General features: G+C 45.9%; 1 protein-coding gene across 1 annotated transcript in view; it reads right to left on the reverse strand.

The window, feature by feature from the left end:
• Positions 1–2,070: 2,070 nt before the first annotated feature.
• The window catches only part of GOLGA7B (golgin A7 family member B), a 93,762-nt gene continuing 82,095 nt past the window's right edge, over positions 2,071–13,737 (reverse strand). The window contains exon 5 of the mRNA XM_077455714.1: positions 2,071–2,928. Within this exon, the coding sequence (XP_077311840.1) occupies positions 2,818–2,928 (111 nt within the window). The 3' untranslated portion in view covers positions 2,071–2,817. The remainder of the gene's footprint in view (positions 2,929–13,737) is intronic.

Below are 13,737 nucleotides of genomic sequence, written 5' to 3' on the forward strand. Positions count from 1 at the left end.
CTTTTATATATACGCTGTATTACGATCATTGAACCTTATTATGTTTGTGTATTATAAGTTTCATAGATTGGTCCTCCTGAGGAAGCGGTAATACCACGAAACGAGTCAAGACCCAGACCATTCTATATCTTGTATCAACAGATATCCTGAGTTTCTGTTTTTTTTTTTCAATTTTAAAGTGTATACTATATATTTTTCTATATGTAATAAACCCCTTTTTTATGCAATATGTGTGTTGTTGTTTATCAGTACCGAGATAGTCCAGCTATTCATAGGGTGGGGATACTATGGGGTCAGCATCAGCTGCTGTCCCCACCCCTTCCTGTTTCTCTTGTAATGATGATGGGGCATTATTCCTCCCACTGATACCGATGATAGGGCACTATTCCTCCAACTGATTCACATGATGGGGCACCATTCCTCCCACTGGTACCAATGATGAGACATTAGTCTTCCCACCGTTACCAATGATGGAGCACTATTCCTCCCATTTACACCAGTGATGGCACACCATTCCTTTCACTGCTACCAATGATAGGACATCATCATCAGTATTAGTGGGAGGAATAATACCCCTTCATTGGGATCAGTGGGAGGAATGGTGGCCCATCATTGGTATCAGTGGGAGGAATGCACTATTCCTTCCACGGATGCCATTAATGGGGCTCTATTCCTCCCATTTACACTAGTGATGGCATACTGTTCCTTTCACTGATACCAATGATGGGACATCATCATTAGTATCAATGGGAGGAATGGTGGTCCATCATTGGTAGCAGTGGGAGGAATGACGGAGTACTATTCCTTCCACTGATACCAATGGCGGGGCACTATTCCTCCCAATAAAAAACAACCGATGATGGGGCCTTGCTTGCTTCCACTAAGACAACAACATCATCTTCCTTTCCATGGTATCAAGGTGTTAGTGCTATAATTGCTTGGGTACAGTGTATTCCTGACACAGATCAGAACTAAAGAAGTGGTTTGGAGAAGCCGCAAAACATCTTCAACATTACAGAACAGAGTCCAGTTGAATGTGACTGACTATCACTAGATAGGTTTCAGCCATTAAAACCCAACCCCTTGCAGTTGGGGCTGCACCCACAAAGCAAACCTGCTTTGCCCGGTCCCCCTAATGAGCAGTGAACCCAATGCAGTGTGGGTGCGGGCAGGGGGGCACATTCCCGTGGCAATGGAGGGCTTTTACTTTACCCGTAGTTCAGCTTGAAGCCTTCAAAGGTAACCAGAGAACAAACCATTAAATCTATCAGGAGGTACAAATGTACAAGTCACGGGGAAGGGAGGGGAAGGGAAGGGAAGGGAAGGGAAGGGAAGGGGAGGGGAGGGAAGGGAAGGGAAGGGAAGGGAAGGGGAGGGGAGGGAAGGGAAGGGAAGGGAAGGGGAGGGGAGGGAAGGGAAGGGAAGGGAAGGGGAGGGAAGGGGAGGAGGGGGGGGGAGGGAAGGGGAGGAGGGGGGGGGAAGGGAAGGGGAGGGGAGGAGGGGGGAAGGGAAGGGGAGGGGGGAAGGGAAGGGGAGGGGAGGGGAGGGAAGAGGAGGGGAGGGGAGGGGAGGGGAGGGAAGTGTCATTCCACCTGGCAATGGAGGGCTTTTACTTTACCCGTAGTTCAGCTTGAAGCCTTCAAAGGTAACCAGAGAACAAACCATTAAATCTATCAGGAGGTACAAATGTACAAGTCACTGGGAAGCGAAGGGGAGGGAAGGGGAGGGGGAAGGGGAGGGGAAGGGGATGGAAGGGGAGGGGAGGGAAGGGGATGGAAGGGGAGGGGAGAGATGGGGAGGGGAGGGAAGAGGAGGGAAGGGGAGGGGAGAGGAGGGAAGGGAAGGGGAGGGGAGGGAAGGGAAGGGGAGGGGAGGGAAGGGGAGGGGAGGGGAGGGGAGGGGAGGGAAGGGGAGGGGAGGGGAGGGGAGGGGAGGAGGAGAATGCAGCAAAAAAAAAGTACATTATCATCCATAAACAATTCTCAGCACAATGTAAAATACCTCATTGATCTCCGTTATCAAACCAAAGTCCAAAGCAAAGGTAAAACGTTGGAAGTCATCGTCTTTGAATGAGATATTTACAATTGTCTATACATTTATTTCAATTAAGGCAACGGAATAAGATGAGGTTTCCGGGTTCGGAAGTTGAACTTGATCAGCGTTTAAGGAGAGTTTTCCCCCCAATTGTTGTTGTTCAGAACTCTCCGTCAATGGAAGCATTCCTAATAGGGTGCATTATTATTTTAATAAATGAAACATCCAGTAATTATATAGTCTGAGATTACAGATTCCATTGTGGAAACATGCAAGTGTCATCCAAATTGTTTTTAATCGCAGTGATATATAGTAAATGATGAGACTATGTGCCGCTATAATTGTCCACCATAAAACGGTTCCCTGATGATGATGATGATGATGATGATGAAGAAGATTGAGATGTATCCCAGTTACAGCTACAAAGTAACATTTGTTCTGACTTTGGAGATGATGCGCCATTACTTATGTAGCAGCTATAATTGCTTTATCTGAAAAATAGATAGAAACTAGAATATAAACCAGTTTGATTGCACATTCCATGGCGGGTGGAACGGTGGTGTGGAAGGTACGGAAGCCTTCATTAAAAAGGTGCGTTTGGTTGTTACGCTTGACTCGCGTTTCTCTTCAAGGAAGTCAGTGGAAACATTGTAATACTCCATTGTCTATCTATGAAGGAGTCCCTATCTAGTGTTAGAACCTTGTGCTCTGATATCGGAGCTTTCGTATTTCGGAAAGGCCATCGTCTCGGCAGTACAGGTCCCCGCAGGGACTCTCTGCCAGTCATCGGGCACGACTGGCTACTCCGCCGCCGCCGGCACTGCTGGGGCTGCTGGAGCTGCCGCTGCTGCTGCTGCCGCTACTGCATCGGTCTTCGTAGATGGAGATCTCGATCTTTAAAGAGGAGGGGTCAAGGAAAATACTTGCGCGATTTGTCTGGTGCAATCACTCATACATCCAATCTAGGGCAGGGGGTCTCAAACTGGCGGCATTCCATAAACTACAAGTCCCATGAGGCATTGCAAGGCTGACTGTTACAAGCATGACTCCCACAGGCAGAGGCATGATAAGACTTGAAGTTTCACAACAGCTGGGAGGGCCACCAGTTTGAGACCCCTGGTCTAGGGCCCCTGGATTATTTTATTTGTTTATTGATTTTTTTTTAAGGACAGGACACCAAAGAATATACAAACAAAGCAATACTTACATTCTCCCAGACTAAATACAACAGGACTAGACATGTGCGGTTCATTTGGCTCCAACAAATTTTTTTACACCATTCGGAAATTCGGATGTACAGTAATACTTTGGATAACGACCATTATTCGTTCCAGAAGAAAGTTTATAATCCAAAGCACTCGTATATCAAAGCAAGTTTCCCCATAGGAAATAAAGGAAACTCAGATAATCCGTTCCACAGCCACTGCTTGTCTATGCAGTACCACATGTGGCCACAGGTGTAGGGGCAGCAGAGACACTCAGAAACGCTCGCCGACGGAGTGCTTCCGAGAGTCCCCCAAGCAGCTCCTAGTGTCTCTGAGCATCGCTGGTGCCCCCACACCTCTGGCCAAATGCAGTATCGCACACCCCAGCGGCTTGAATCCGGCTCGTCTTGCGAGACAACGTTTGCAAAACGACTCAGGATGTAAAAAAAAATAAAATAAGCAGCATTAAAGATGATAATTTTACCGCAACTACTCTATTTATTTCGGTCCCTCCCTATTCCTGTCCCCAACCACTACTTTACCAGGGTACAAGCTATCATAAACAACTTTTTATGGAAGGGGAAGAAAGCTAGGTGGGCCTTTAAAAGCTCGTTAACGACGAGAACTGCTGGGGGGGTGGGAAACGTTCAGATCCAGGACTATTATTTAGCCTCCATTCTAGCACAACTGCGGCTGTGGTTCCCTGATTCACCCTCAACGAGATGGAGGGAACTTGAAGAAAGCCAAATCCCCAATACTAACCTATATAGTTACTTACTGACGCACACCACGAACACCCCCCGCACCACGTCTATGGCACCCTCCATCGTAGCTTCCTTACGTGCTTGGAAGATTCTCCTTGCACAAACCTTTCGAACCCCTACTTCTACCTTAAAAATCCCTATTAGCAGCCTTACAGGACTTATCCCTAATTTGCAACTATCTCATTGGCGGGAAAAGGGTATCACTTATATCGAGGACCTTAGAATAGGGCCAGCAATGAAGACATTCCGCACGTTACAAATTGAGTTTGGTCTAACAGAATCCGACAAATATAGATATATCCAAATCAGACACCTTCTCCAAACGAACACTCTTTCAGACATACAACTTCCATGGAAGATTGTCTCATATCTCACCAATCCCTCTACTAATTTGAGGGGAATCTCCCTATTCTATAACTCTCTTAATGATAAACTGACATTCCGCAAAACATCCAATATTAGCGCATGGGAAATAGATCTAGGTAAAACATTTACGGAAGACCAATGGCAAATGGCACTGCGAATATCTTAGGCCGCGTACACACGCGGGGACTGTTCGGCCAACTTTGTCCGTCAAACAGTTTCGGCAAACAGTCCGCTCAAAATTAGCATGGACGGACATGGCCACACACGACGTACGAACAGTTTGCTGAAACCGTGCGCGATGACGTGAACAGCACGTACGACGGGACGAAAAATACGACGTCCTATACACTGCATTATAACTTTCGGCGTGTAAATCCTTTCTGAGCATGCGCGGAACTTAGTTTGTCGAACAAGCCTACACACGAGGGGACTGTTCGCTGAAACAAGGTTTCAGCGGACAGTTTTTCGGAAATTCCGAAAAACCTTGTTCAGCGGACTGTTCGCTGAAACTGTCCGCTGAACGCCCACACACGGGCGGACTGTCCGCCGAAACACTGTTCAGCGGACAAAGTTGGCCGAACAGTCCCCGCGTGTGTACGCGGCCTTATGCTTCCACCAAATGTATTAACTTATGGGAACTGACGCAAAAAATATTGCGTCGTTGGTACCTTACTCCGTATAGGATATCCAAATTTGCCCCCAGTGTCTCTCCACTCTGTTGGAGGCAGTGCAACAACCCTGGTACCTTGTACCATATCCTTTGGGAATGTCCCAAAATACGTACACTTTGGAATACGGTATTTCACGTGTGCTCACAAATAGCGAAGACCCTTATCCCCGCTGATCCGGCACTAGCCATCTTATCCCTGAACATGGATCTGATTCCCAAACCCACTAGGACGATTGTGTCCCACATTATGCTGAGCACCAAATTGGTCTTAACACGCCACTGGAGAGATCATAACGCACCAACGTTAAAAGAAATTATCATAACTACTGACACTCATGCCATGTATGAAACCATGTTTGCATCAACACAAGGCAAACTTATCGTAGCTAGAGCAAATTGGAAACCGTGGACTGACTGGTTTAAAAACACTAAACTGACATGATAAGTACTTTATAAGGCTCACGACATGTGGACAGGTATGCAGCAAACTGTGCTATGACTCCAAATTTCTGGCTTATTTCTATCCTCTTTTTATTTTTTATTTTTCACTCTATCAGTTTATTATTTCCTTTTTACTATCTTTTCTTTGTTAAATTCTCATGAGTTTTAACTTTTTACTCATCAAGGCTATTTCATGTTGAACGGCCTTCACTCTTCTTTAAATTGCCTACATGGCGTATTGCTCAATTGCTGATGTAATTTATGCACCGAATTATAACTAGCTGCAACAAATTTATTGCTTTAAATTCATTCGTTATAAATTTATCGTTATAAATTTTATAATGCAGCACATTATCGGTGGAGGCACGTGCATTACTCATCAGGGTTCATTTTGATCAAGGGCTTGTGTATCGGGGCCGTGGGGGACTGCTGGTGCCGCCTGGACTTGGGAGACGGTGCTTGCAGATTCAGGAGGGGTGGGGGGTCTTCCCTCTCTAGGCACAGTGAGTACCCACTAGGGGTGCCGGAGGGAGGGCCTCCCCCTCATAATGGGGAATCAACTGGGTGAGCTGGCGGCTCACGCGGCTCCGAGATCACCGACCTGGTTGAGTGATGTTGTGCGATACTATTCTTCCTGCATATTTCCTCATGTTTTATACACAATGTCTTTTGTACTCACTATTTGTTGTTGTAACCCGACCTGTTGTATCTCAATATGTGTAGGTATATACATGTTTTCTTGTTTAAACTCAATAAAAACCTATTGCAATGAAAAAAAATAAAATAAAAAATTGCTTGTATTTCAAACTGCTCATAAACCGCAATCGGAGGTTCCACTGCATCTGAACTTTTGAATTGCAATAGTAACAAAATTTAAATGAATCCAAAACAACAAAATGAATATCGGCCAAAATTTTAATTAAAATGTGAAAACAAGGATAGAATAAAATAGAATAGAAGATAAAAGGAAAAGAAAAGGAATAAAAAATAGAATAGAAAATAGAGGATTAGAATATAAACGAATAGAACAGAAACCCCCCCCCAGAAAATAACAGAACAGAATAAAAAATTAATAGAACCCCAAAAAGACAGACAAGCAGAGGGCAAATCAATACTAGCCAGTATTATGTGCGGCCTCCATGCAGATGATCACCCTCTTTACTGACTCACCATGGCTTATTCATCCCCCCAACACTATGTGGTCATTGTCATACTGGAAGGTAAACCTTCTCATTGACAACTTTCTGGCAGAGGGCAGCAAAATATCTCAAGAATTTGATATTTTGCCCCATCCATAATATTTTGCCCCATCCATTTTTCCTTCTATCCTGACAAGTGCTCCAGCCCCTTCTGCAGAGAAACACCCCCATACCAGGATATTACCCCCCCCCCCCGATAACAGGATATTAGTACCAACCCCATAACAGGATATTACCACCCCCGCTCCCCATACCAGGATATTACCCCCCCCCATAACAGGATATTAGTACCAACCCCATAACAGGATATTACCACCCCCGCTCCCCATACCAGGATATTACCCCCCCCCCCCATAACAGGATATTAGTACCAACCCCATAACAGGATATTACCACCCCCGCTCCCCATAACAGGATATTACCACCCCCCCATAACACGATATTACCATCCACATAACAGGATATTACCACACCATGATTTTACCCCCCTCCCCCATAACAGGATATTATCACCCCCCATGACAGAATATTGCCACCCCCCCATAACATGATATTACCATCCACATAACAGGATAATACCATCCCCTATACCACAATATTACCACCCCCCCATAACAGGATATTATCACCCCCATGCTTTACTGTAGGAATGGTGTTATTTGTATGGATTTCCACCAGACACAGCTTTTGGTGTTGAGGCCAAATAATTACATTTTAGTCTCGTCTGACCAGAACACCTTTTTCCATGTGGTCTCAGAATCTTCAAGGTGCATTTTGGCCAAGCCTTTTTTTCTTGCACCCCTCCCATACAAGCCACATTTGTGGAGAATTTGTGATATTGCCGTCACATGCACACAATGACCCTTGTTTGCCAGAGTTGCTGTAGGCCTCTTGGTGGCCTCTCTGACCAGTTTCCTCTTCGGCTCTTTCATCCACTTTGGAGCGACGTTCTGATCCAGGGAGGGTCTGTGTTGTACCAAATACCTTCCGCTTCTTAACAATAGACTTCACTGTGCTTCTAGGCATTTATAAAGCCTTTGTATCCATCTCCTGACTTGACCGCAACTTTATCCCGGGGATTCCGGTGACAACACCTTGCCATACATAGTTGATTGTTTGCTTCAGTTGCACTACCAGGGGCTGAAATGCTCCAGGAAAGCTCTTTTCATGCTGAGCTACTCAAAATGACCACAGCTGATCACAGTTGAAAGTCAAATGGCTTTGTGTGCCATTGGGAAGGTGATTTGCTACACCTGATTGAGTTTACAAGTCATATTTGGGAGGGGGTGATCCTTTTTCCAACTCAGTGATTCCATTTTTTAATGTATTTTTTTATTTTTATGACATGGTGGTGTGATATCTTTCACTTGGATGTTATAAGTTGCACTGAGTAAACTGAGTAAACTGAGTTAAAATGTGATTATTTTAAAGGGGGGGGGGGGGGGATTATTTTCTATACCCACTGTAAGTCCTCTAGATGCTCCTTATAATACAGCAAATATCTACTTTGAGTTCTGGTCCACTTTTAAGATTTCCTGTAACTGTAAGCTATAACACAATAGGAAAAAAAAAAATGGCACTGGTTGAGGTATTTGATACGCTGGTGATCATGATACAACACAGTCCATGGGTCAATTCTTGTCTAGGATAGTCTATGATAAAATGAAAAAAAAAAAAAAAAAAAAGCTTCACAGCATGAGTGACAGCATCCCCATAGAGTGAAGCAAACAAAATAAATATACAAAAAGAACACAAGTGGGCGCCAACTAAGTGCAGTAACTTGATAGAGGTTTATTAAAAAGCCAATGGGCTACTTACATGTAAAATTGGAACAGCAGGCATATCTAAATAATCTGCAGTGGTGGGGTGGTGACTTGGCCAAGTCTCCCAAAGTATCCGATGAACCTACGCTCAATGTGGTTCCACACTGGGAGTTGGGCCAAACACAACCCCCTCCCGGTTCGGTTCGCACCAGAACTCTTGAACATTGCAAAAGTTTGGGGCCCGAATCGTGAACCTTGTTCAAGTCTAGGTCCCCCAAACTTAAAAAATCAAAAGTGCCCATTTTGAAGGCTTATATGCAAGTCATTGACTACAAAAATTGTATGGGGGCCCCGGGTACTGCTTTTATACTGTGGGACTATGGGCACTGAGCCATGATTGGGCAAAGTCATCATGACTTTGTTCCATCAGGGCTCATACAGTTCTCTTGTGCCCTGATTGGGCAAAGCCTTGCACCTGACCAATGGTAAGGTGCATTGCTTCAGCCAATCAGGGCCCTAGAATGCAGGGTCCTAGAATGCTGTGGGGTGGGACTATGGGCACTGAGCCATGATTGGGCAAAGTCATCATTTGTTCAATCAGGGCTCATACAGTGCTCTTGTGCCCTGATTGGGCAAAGCCTTGCACCTGACCAATGGTGCTTCAGCCAATCAGGGCCCTAGAATGCAGGGTCCTAGAATGCTGTGGGGAGGGACTATGGGCACTGAGCCATGATTGGGCAAAGTCATCATTTGTTCAATCAGGGCTCATACAGTGCTCTTATTCCCTGATTGGTCAGGTGCAAGGCTTTGCCCAATGGTGCTTCAGCCAATCAGGGCCCTAGAATGCAGGGTCCTAGAATGCTGTGGGGTGGGACTATGGGCACTGAGCCATGATTGGGCAAAGTCATCATTTGTTCAATCAGGGCTCATACAGTGCTCTTGTGCCCTTTTTGGGCAAAGCCTTGCACCTGACCAATGGTGCTTCAGCCAATCAGGGCCCTAGAATGCAGGGTGGGACTATGGGCACTGAGCCATGATGGGGCAAAGTCATCATGACTTTGTTCAATCAGGGGTCATACAGTGCTCTTGTGCCCTTTTTGGGCAAAGCCTTGCACCTGACCAATGGTCAGGTGCATTGCTTCAGCCAATCAGGGCCCTAGAATGCAGGGTCCTAGAATGCTGCGGGGTGGGACTATGGGCACTGAGCCATGATGGGGCAAAGTCATCATTTGTTCAATCAGGGTTCAGACAGTGCTCTTGTGCCCTTTTTGGGCAAAGCCTTGCACCTGACCAATGGTCAGGTGCATTGCTTCAGCCATTCAGGGCCATAGAATGCTGTGGGGTGGGACTATGGGCACTGAGCCATGATTGGGCAAAGTCATCATGACTTTGTTCAACCGGGGCTCAGACAGTGCTCTTGTGCCCTTATTGGGCAAAGCCTTGCACCTGACCAACGGCCAGATGCATTGCTTCAGCCAATTAGGGCCCTAGAATGCACTTTGTGGCGTGCAGTGCATTGTGGGGTGCTCGGTGGGCTGCTCCCTGCAGCTTCAGGTATTCGTTAAACGGGCGACCAGGCAATGTTCGGCTCGAACTGTTCGCCCAACTCTATTCCACACTGGTCCCATCACTTCGGATTGTGATCCTCCGTTTCTTCTGAGTGTGGTGTGTGGAGTAGGTTCATCAGATACTTCGGAGACTTGGCCACCATCGCAGATTTAGATATGCCCGCTCTTCCAAGTCTACATGCGAGTTGCCCATTGGCCTTTTAACAAAACCTGTATCGAATTACTTCACTTAGTTGGCGCCCCCCTTGTGTTCTTCCTGTAAGCTATAAACTGATGGCTAAAATGTTCAGAAGGAAACCATGAAGTACAATAAAAACTGTTTAGATTAGTAAAAGATGTAGAAGTCGAGGTATAACCCGGGACAACACAGCCGCCTGGAGTCAGACAGCCCGAGAAAAGAAGGAGGAGGATCCTCAACCAACATTATTAACGACAATATAAAGGGACTTGAAGGAAACTCCATGAACCTCAACCCTTGCCAGTAATTCATCCCACATCAACAAGTTCAGACTAAATTCTGGAAGGTGGAGGAAATCTGCACACAATGATTGCCCTCGAAAAAAACAAACACGTTCGGCGTGGAAACTGCTGAGCACAAGAAATGAGGGCTGATAAACACGTGGCAAGATTACCCCGCTCACCTCCGAGACTTATTCATAATTGAAACAACAGAGAGATATTAAATTCTCACATCCGCCTACAATGGTGAGAACAGTAAGCAGCAGCAAGAAATGCTAGAAGAGTTCACCCAGAGTTCAGGCGTAAATTAGGAGAAGCAATCGTCTCTTTAATTGGGGCTCATTTTAGAGCTTATCAGAGTTCCGGCACGCGCTTCAAATCAAGTCCATGGAAATGAGAGATTTGGTTACTCTCCGATGGTGGAATACGGACTTCAGGAGCCATCTTTAAAGTGGACCTTCTGCTGTATACGGGGCTGAATCGCAGCTACACTGAGGGGGAAAAAAAGTATTTAATCCCCTGCTGACTTTGTACGTTTGCCCACTGACAAAGAAAGGGGTGGCCCAGTGGTGTAGTGGTTAGCACTCTCGCCTAGCAGTAAGAAGGGTCACTGGTTCAAATCCCAACCACGACACTACCTGCCTGGAGTTTCCATGTTCTCCCTGTGCCTGCGTGGGTTTCCTCCGGGTACTCCGGTTTCCTCCCACACTCCAAAGACATACAGGTAGGTTAATTGGCTTCTGTCCAAAATTGGCTCCTAGTATATGAATGGGGACCTTGGATTGTGGGCTCTTTGAGGGTAGGGACTGATGTGAGTGTGCAATGTACAGGGACAATTGTAGACACTCACACAGGTTGAACTGGATGGACTGGTGTCTTTATTCAACCTTACTAACCATGAAACTATGAATCTATCATTTTAATGGTCGGTTTATTTTAACAGTGAGAGACAGAAAAACAACAAAAATATCCAGAAAAAACACATTTCAAAAAAAGTTATTAATTGATTTGCATTTTATTGAGTGAAATAAGTATCTGATCCCCTATCAATCGCCAAGATTTCTGTCTCCCAGGTGTCTTCTATACAGGCAACGAGCTGAGATTAGGAGCACTCGCTTAAAGGGAGTGCTCCTAATCTCAGCTTGTTACCTGTATAAAAGACCCCTGTCCACAGAAGCAATCAGATTCCAATCTATCCACCATGGCCAAGACCAAAGAGCTGTCCAAGGATGTCGGGGAGAAGATTGTAGAGCTACACGAGGCCGGAATGGGCTACAAGACCATCGCCAAGCAGCTTGGTGAGACGGTGACAACAGTTGGTGCGATTATTCACAAATGGAAGAAACACAAAATAACGGTCAATCTCCCACGGTCTGGGGCTCCATGCAAGATCTCACCTCATGGAGTTTCAATGATCAGGAGAACGGTGAGGAAACAGCCCAGAACTACACAGGAGAATCTGGTCAATGATCTCAAGGCAGCTGGGACCATAGTCACCAAGAAAACAATTGGTTACACACTACGGGCAATCAGATTCCAATCTCTCCACCATGGCCAAGACAAAAGAGCTGTCCAAGGACGTCGGGGACAAGAATGTAGAGCTACACAAGACTGAAATCGGCTACAAGACCATCGCCAAGCAGCTTGGTGAGACGGAGACAACAGTTGGTGCAATTATTCGCAAATGGAAGAAACACAAAATAACGGTCAGTCTCCCTTGGTCTGGGGGCTCCATGGAAGATCTCACCTTGTGGAGTTTCAATGATCCTGAGAACGGTGAGGAATCAGCCCAGAACTACACGGGAGAATCTGGTCAATGATCTCAAGGCAGCTGGGACCATAGTCACCAAGAAAACAATCGGTAACACATTACGCCGTGAAGGACTGAAATCCTGCAGCGCCTGCAAGGTCCCCCTACTCAAGAAAGCACATGTACAGGCCGGTCTGAAGTTGCTAATGAACATCTGAATGATTCAGAGGAGAACTGGGGGAACGCGTTGTGGTCAGATGAGACCAAAATCGAGCTCTTTGGCATCAACTCAACTTGCCGTGTTTGGAGGAGGAGGAGGAATGCTGCCTATGACCCCAAGAACACCATCCCCCACCGTCATACATGGAGGTGGAAACATTATGCTTTGGGGTTGTTTTTCTGTTAAGGGGACAGGACAACTTCACCGCATCAAAGGGACGATGGACGGGGCCATGTACTGTCAAAGCTTGGGTGAGAACCTCCTTCCAGAGCCAGGGCATTGAAAATGGATTGTGGATGGGTATTCCAGCATGACAATGACCCAAAACACAAAGGTGTGGCTGAAGAAGCACATTAAGGTCCTGGAATGGCCTAGCCAGTCAACACTTAAGGACCGAGCCTCTTTCTGAGATTTGGTGTTTACAAGTTAAAAGCAGTTTTGTTTTGTTTTTTGCTAAAAAATTACTTAGACCCAAACATTATATATATATATATATATATATATATATATATATATATATATATTTTTTTTTTTTTTTTTCTAACACCCTAGAGAATAAAATGGCGGTTGTTGCAATACTTTATGTCACACGTTATTTGCGCAGCTGTCTTACGAGTCCATTGATACCCAACATGGAGCTACAATTATTGCTCTCGCTCAGACGTTCGCGACTATACTGCACATGTGTAGTGCGATCACGGTTTACACATGCGTGCGCTACTTGCGTATGTATTCACATTTGCGCATAACCATGTGGGGGGGGCCCTTTAAATTTAATTTGAAACTTTTATTTTAATACTGTCATCTCAATCTCCATCTCTGTAGCCTCAGCTGCACAGAATCAATGCACAGGAATAGCTCTGTACAGAAGCTTTTTGTTCATTCACAAACTGAAGCACACAGTTTACTATGCCTCAGTTATGAATGAAGAGAGTGAGTGATCGGTATGGATCACTGACTCTATTAATTTAGACAACGAAGGGGCTGGTCAATGACACATTGGCCAGCCCCTTCCCTGCTCTCCATTCTGACATATCCCTCCGCAGCAGCTGGCGGGAAAGGGGAGACCTGGCAGCACTTTGGGGGGCTGGACAGAGCACAGGACCCTGGTAAGAGCATGGGGGGGGGGCAGTAGAGAGCAAAGGAGCTCGGAAGAGGCCAGAGGAGGGGTAGGGGAGATGGAAAGTGGATAGGAGGGGTGGCAGCATGTAGAGGAACAGATCCCCCTGCCCCCCCCCCCCCCCCCCCATCTTCCTCCTGGAGCATCTGCATGCTGATGGGAGAAGAAGAAAAGGGGG

Source organism: Lithobates pipiens, unplaced genomic scaffold, assembly GCF_037356315.1.
Source record: "Lithobates pipiens isolate NorthernLeopardFrog02 unplaced genomic scaffold, aLitPip1_a1.2 Scaffold_25, whole genome shotgun sequence".
NCBI classification, from domain to species: domain Eukaryota; kingdom Metazoa; phylum Chordata; class Amphibia; order Anura; family Ranidae; genus Lithobates; species Lithobates pipiens.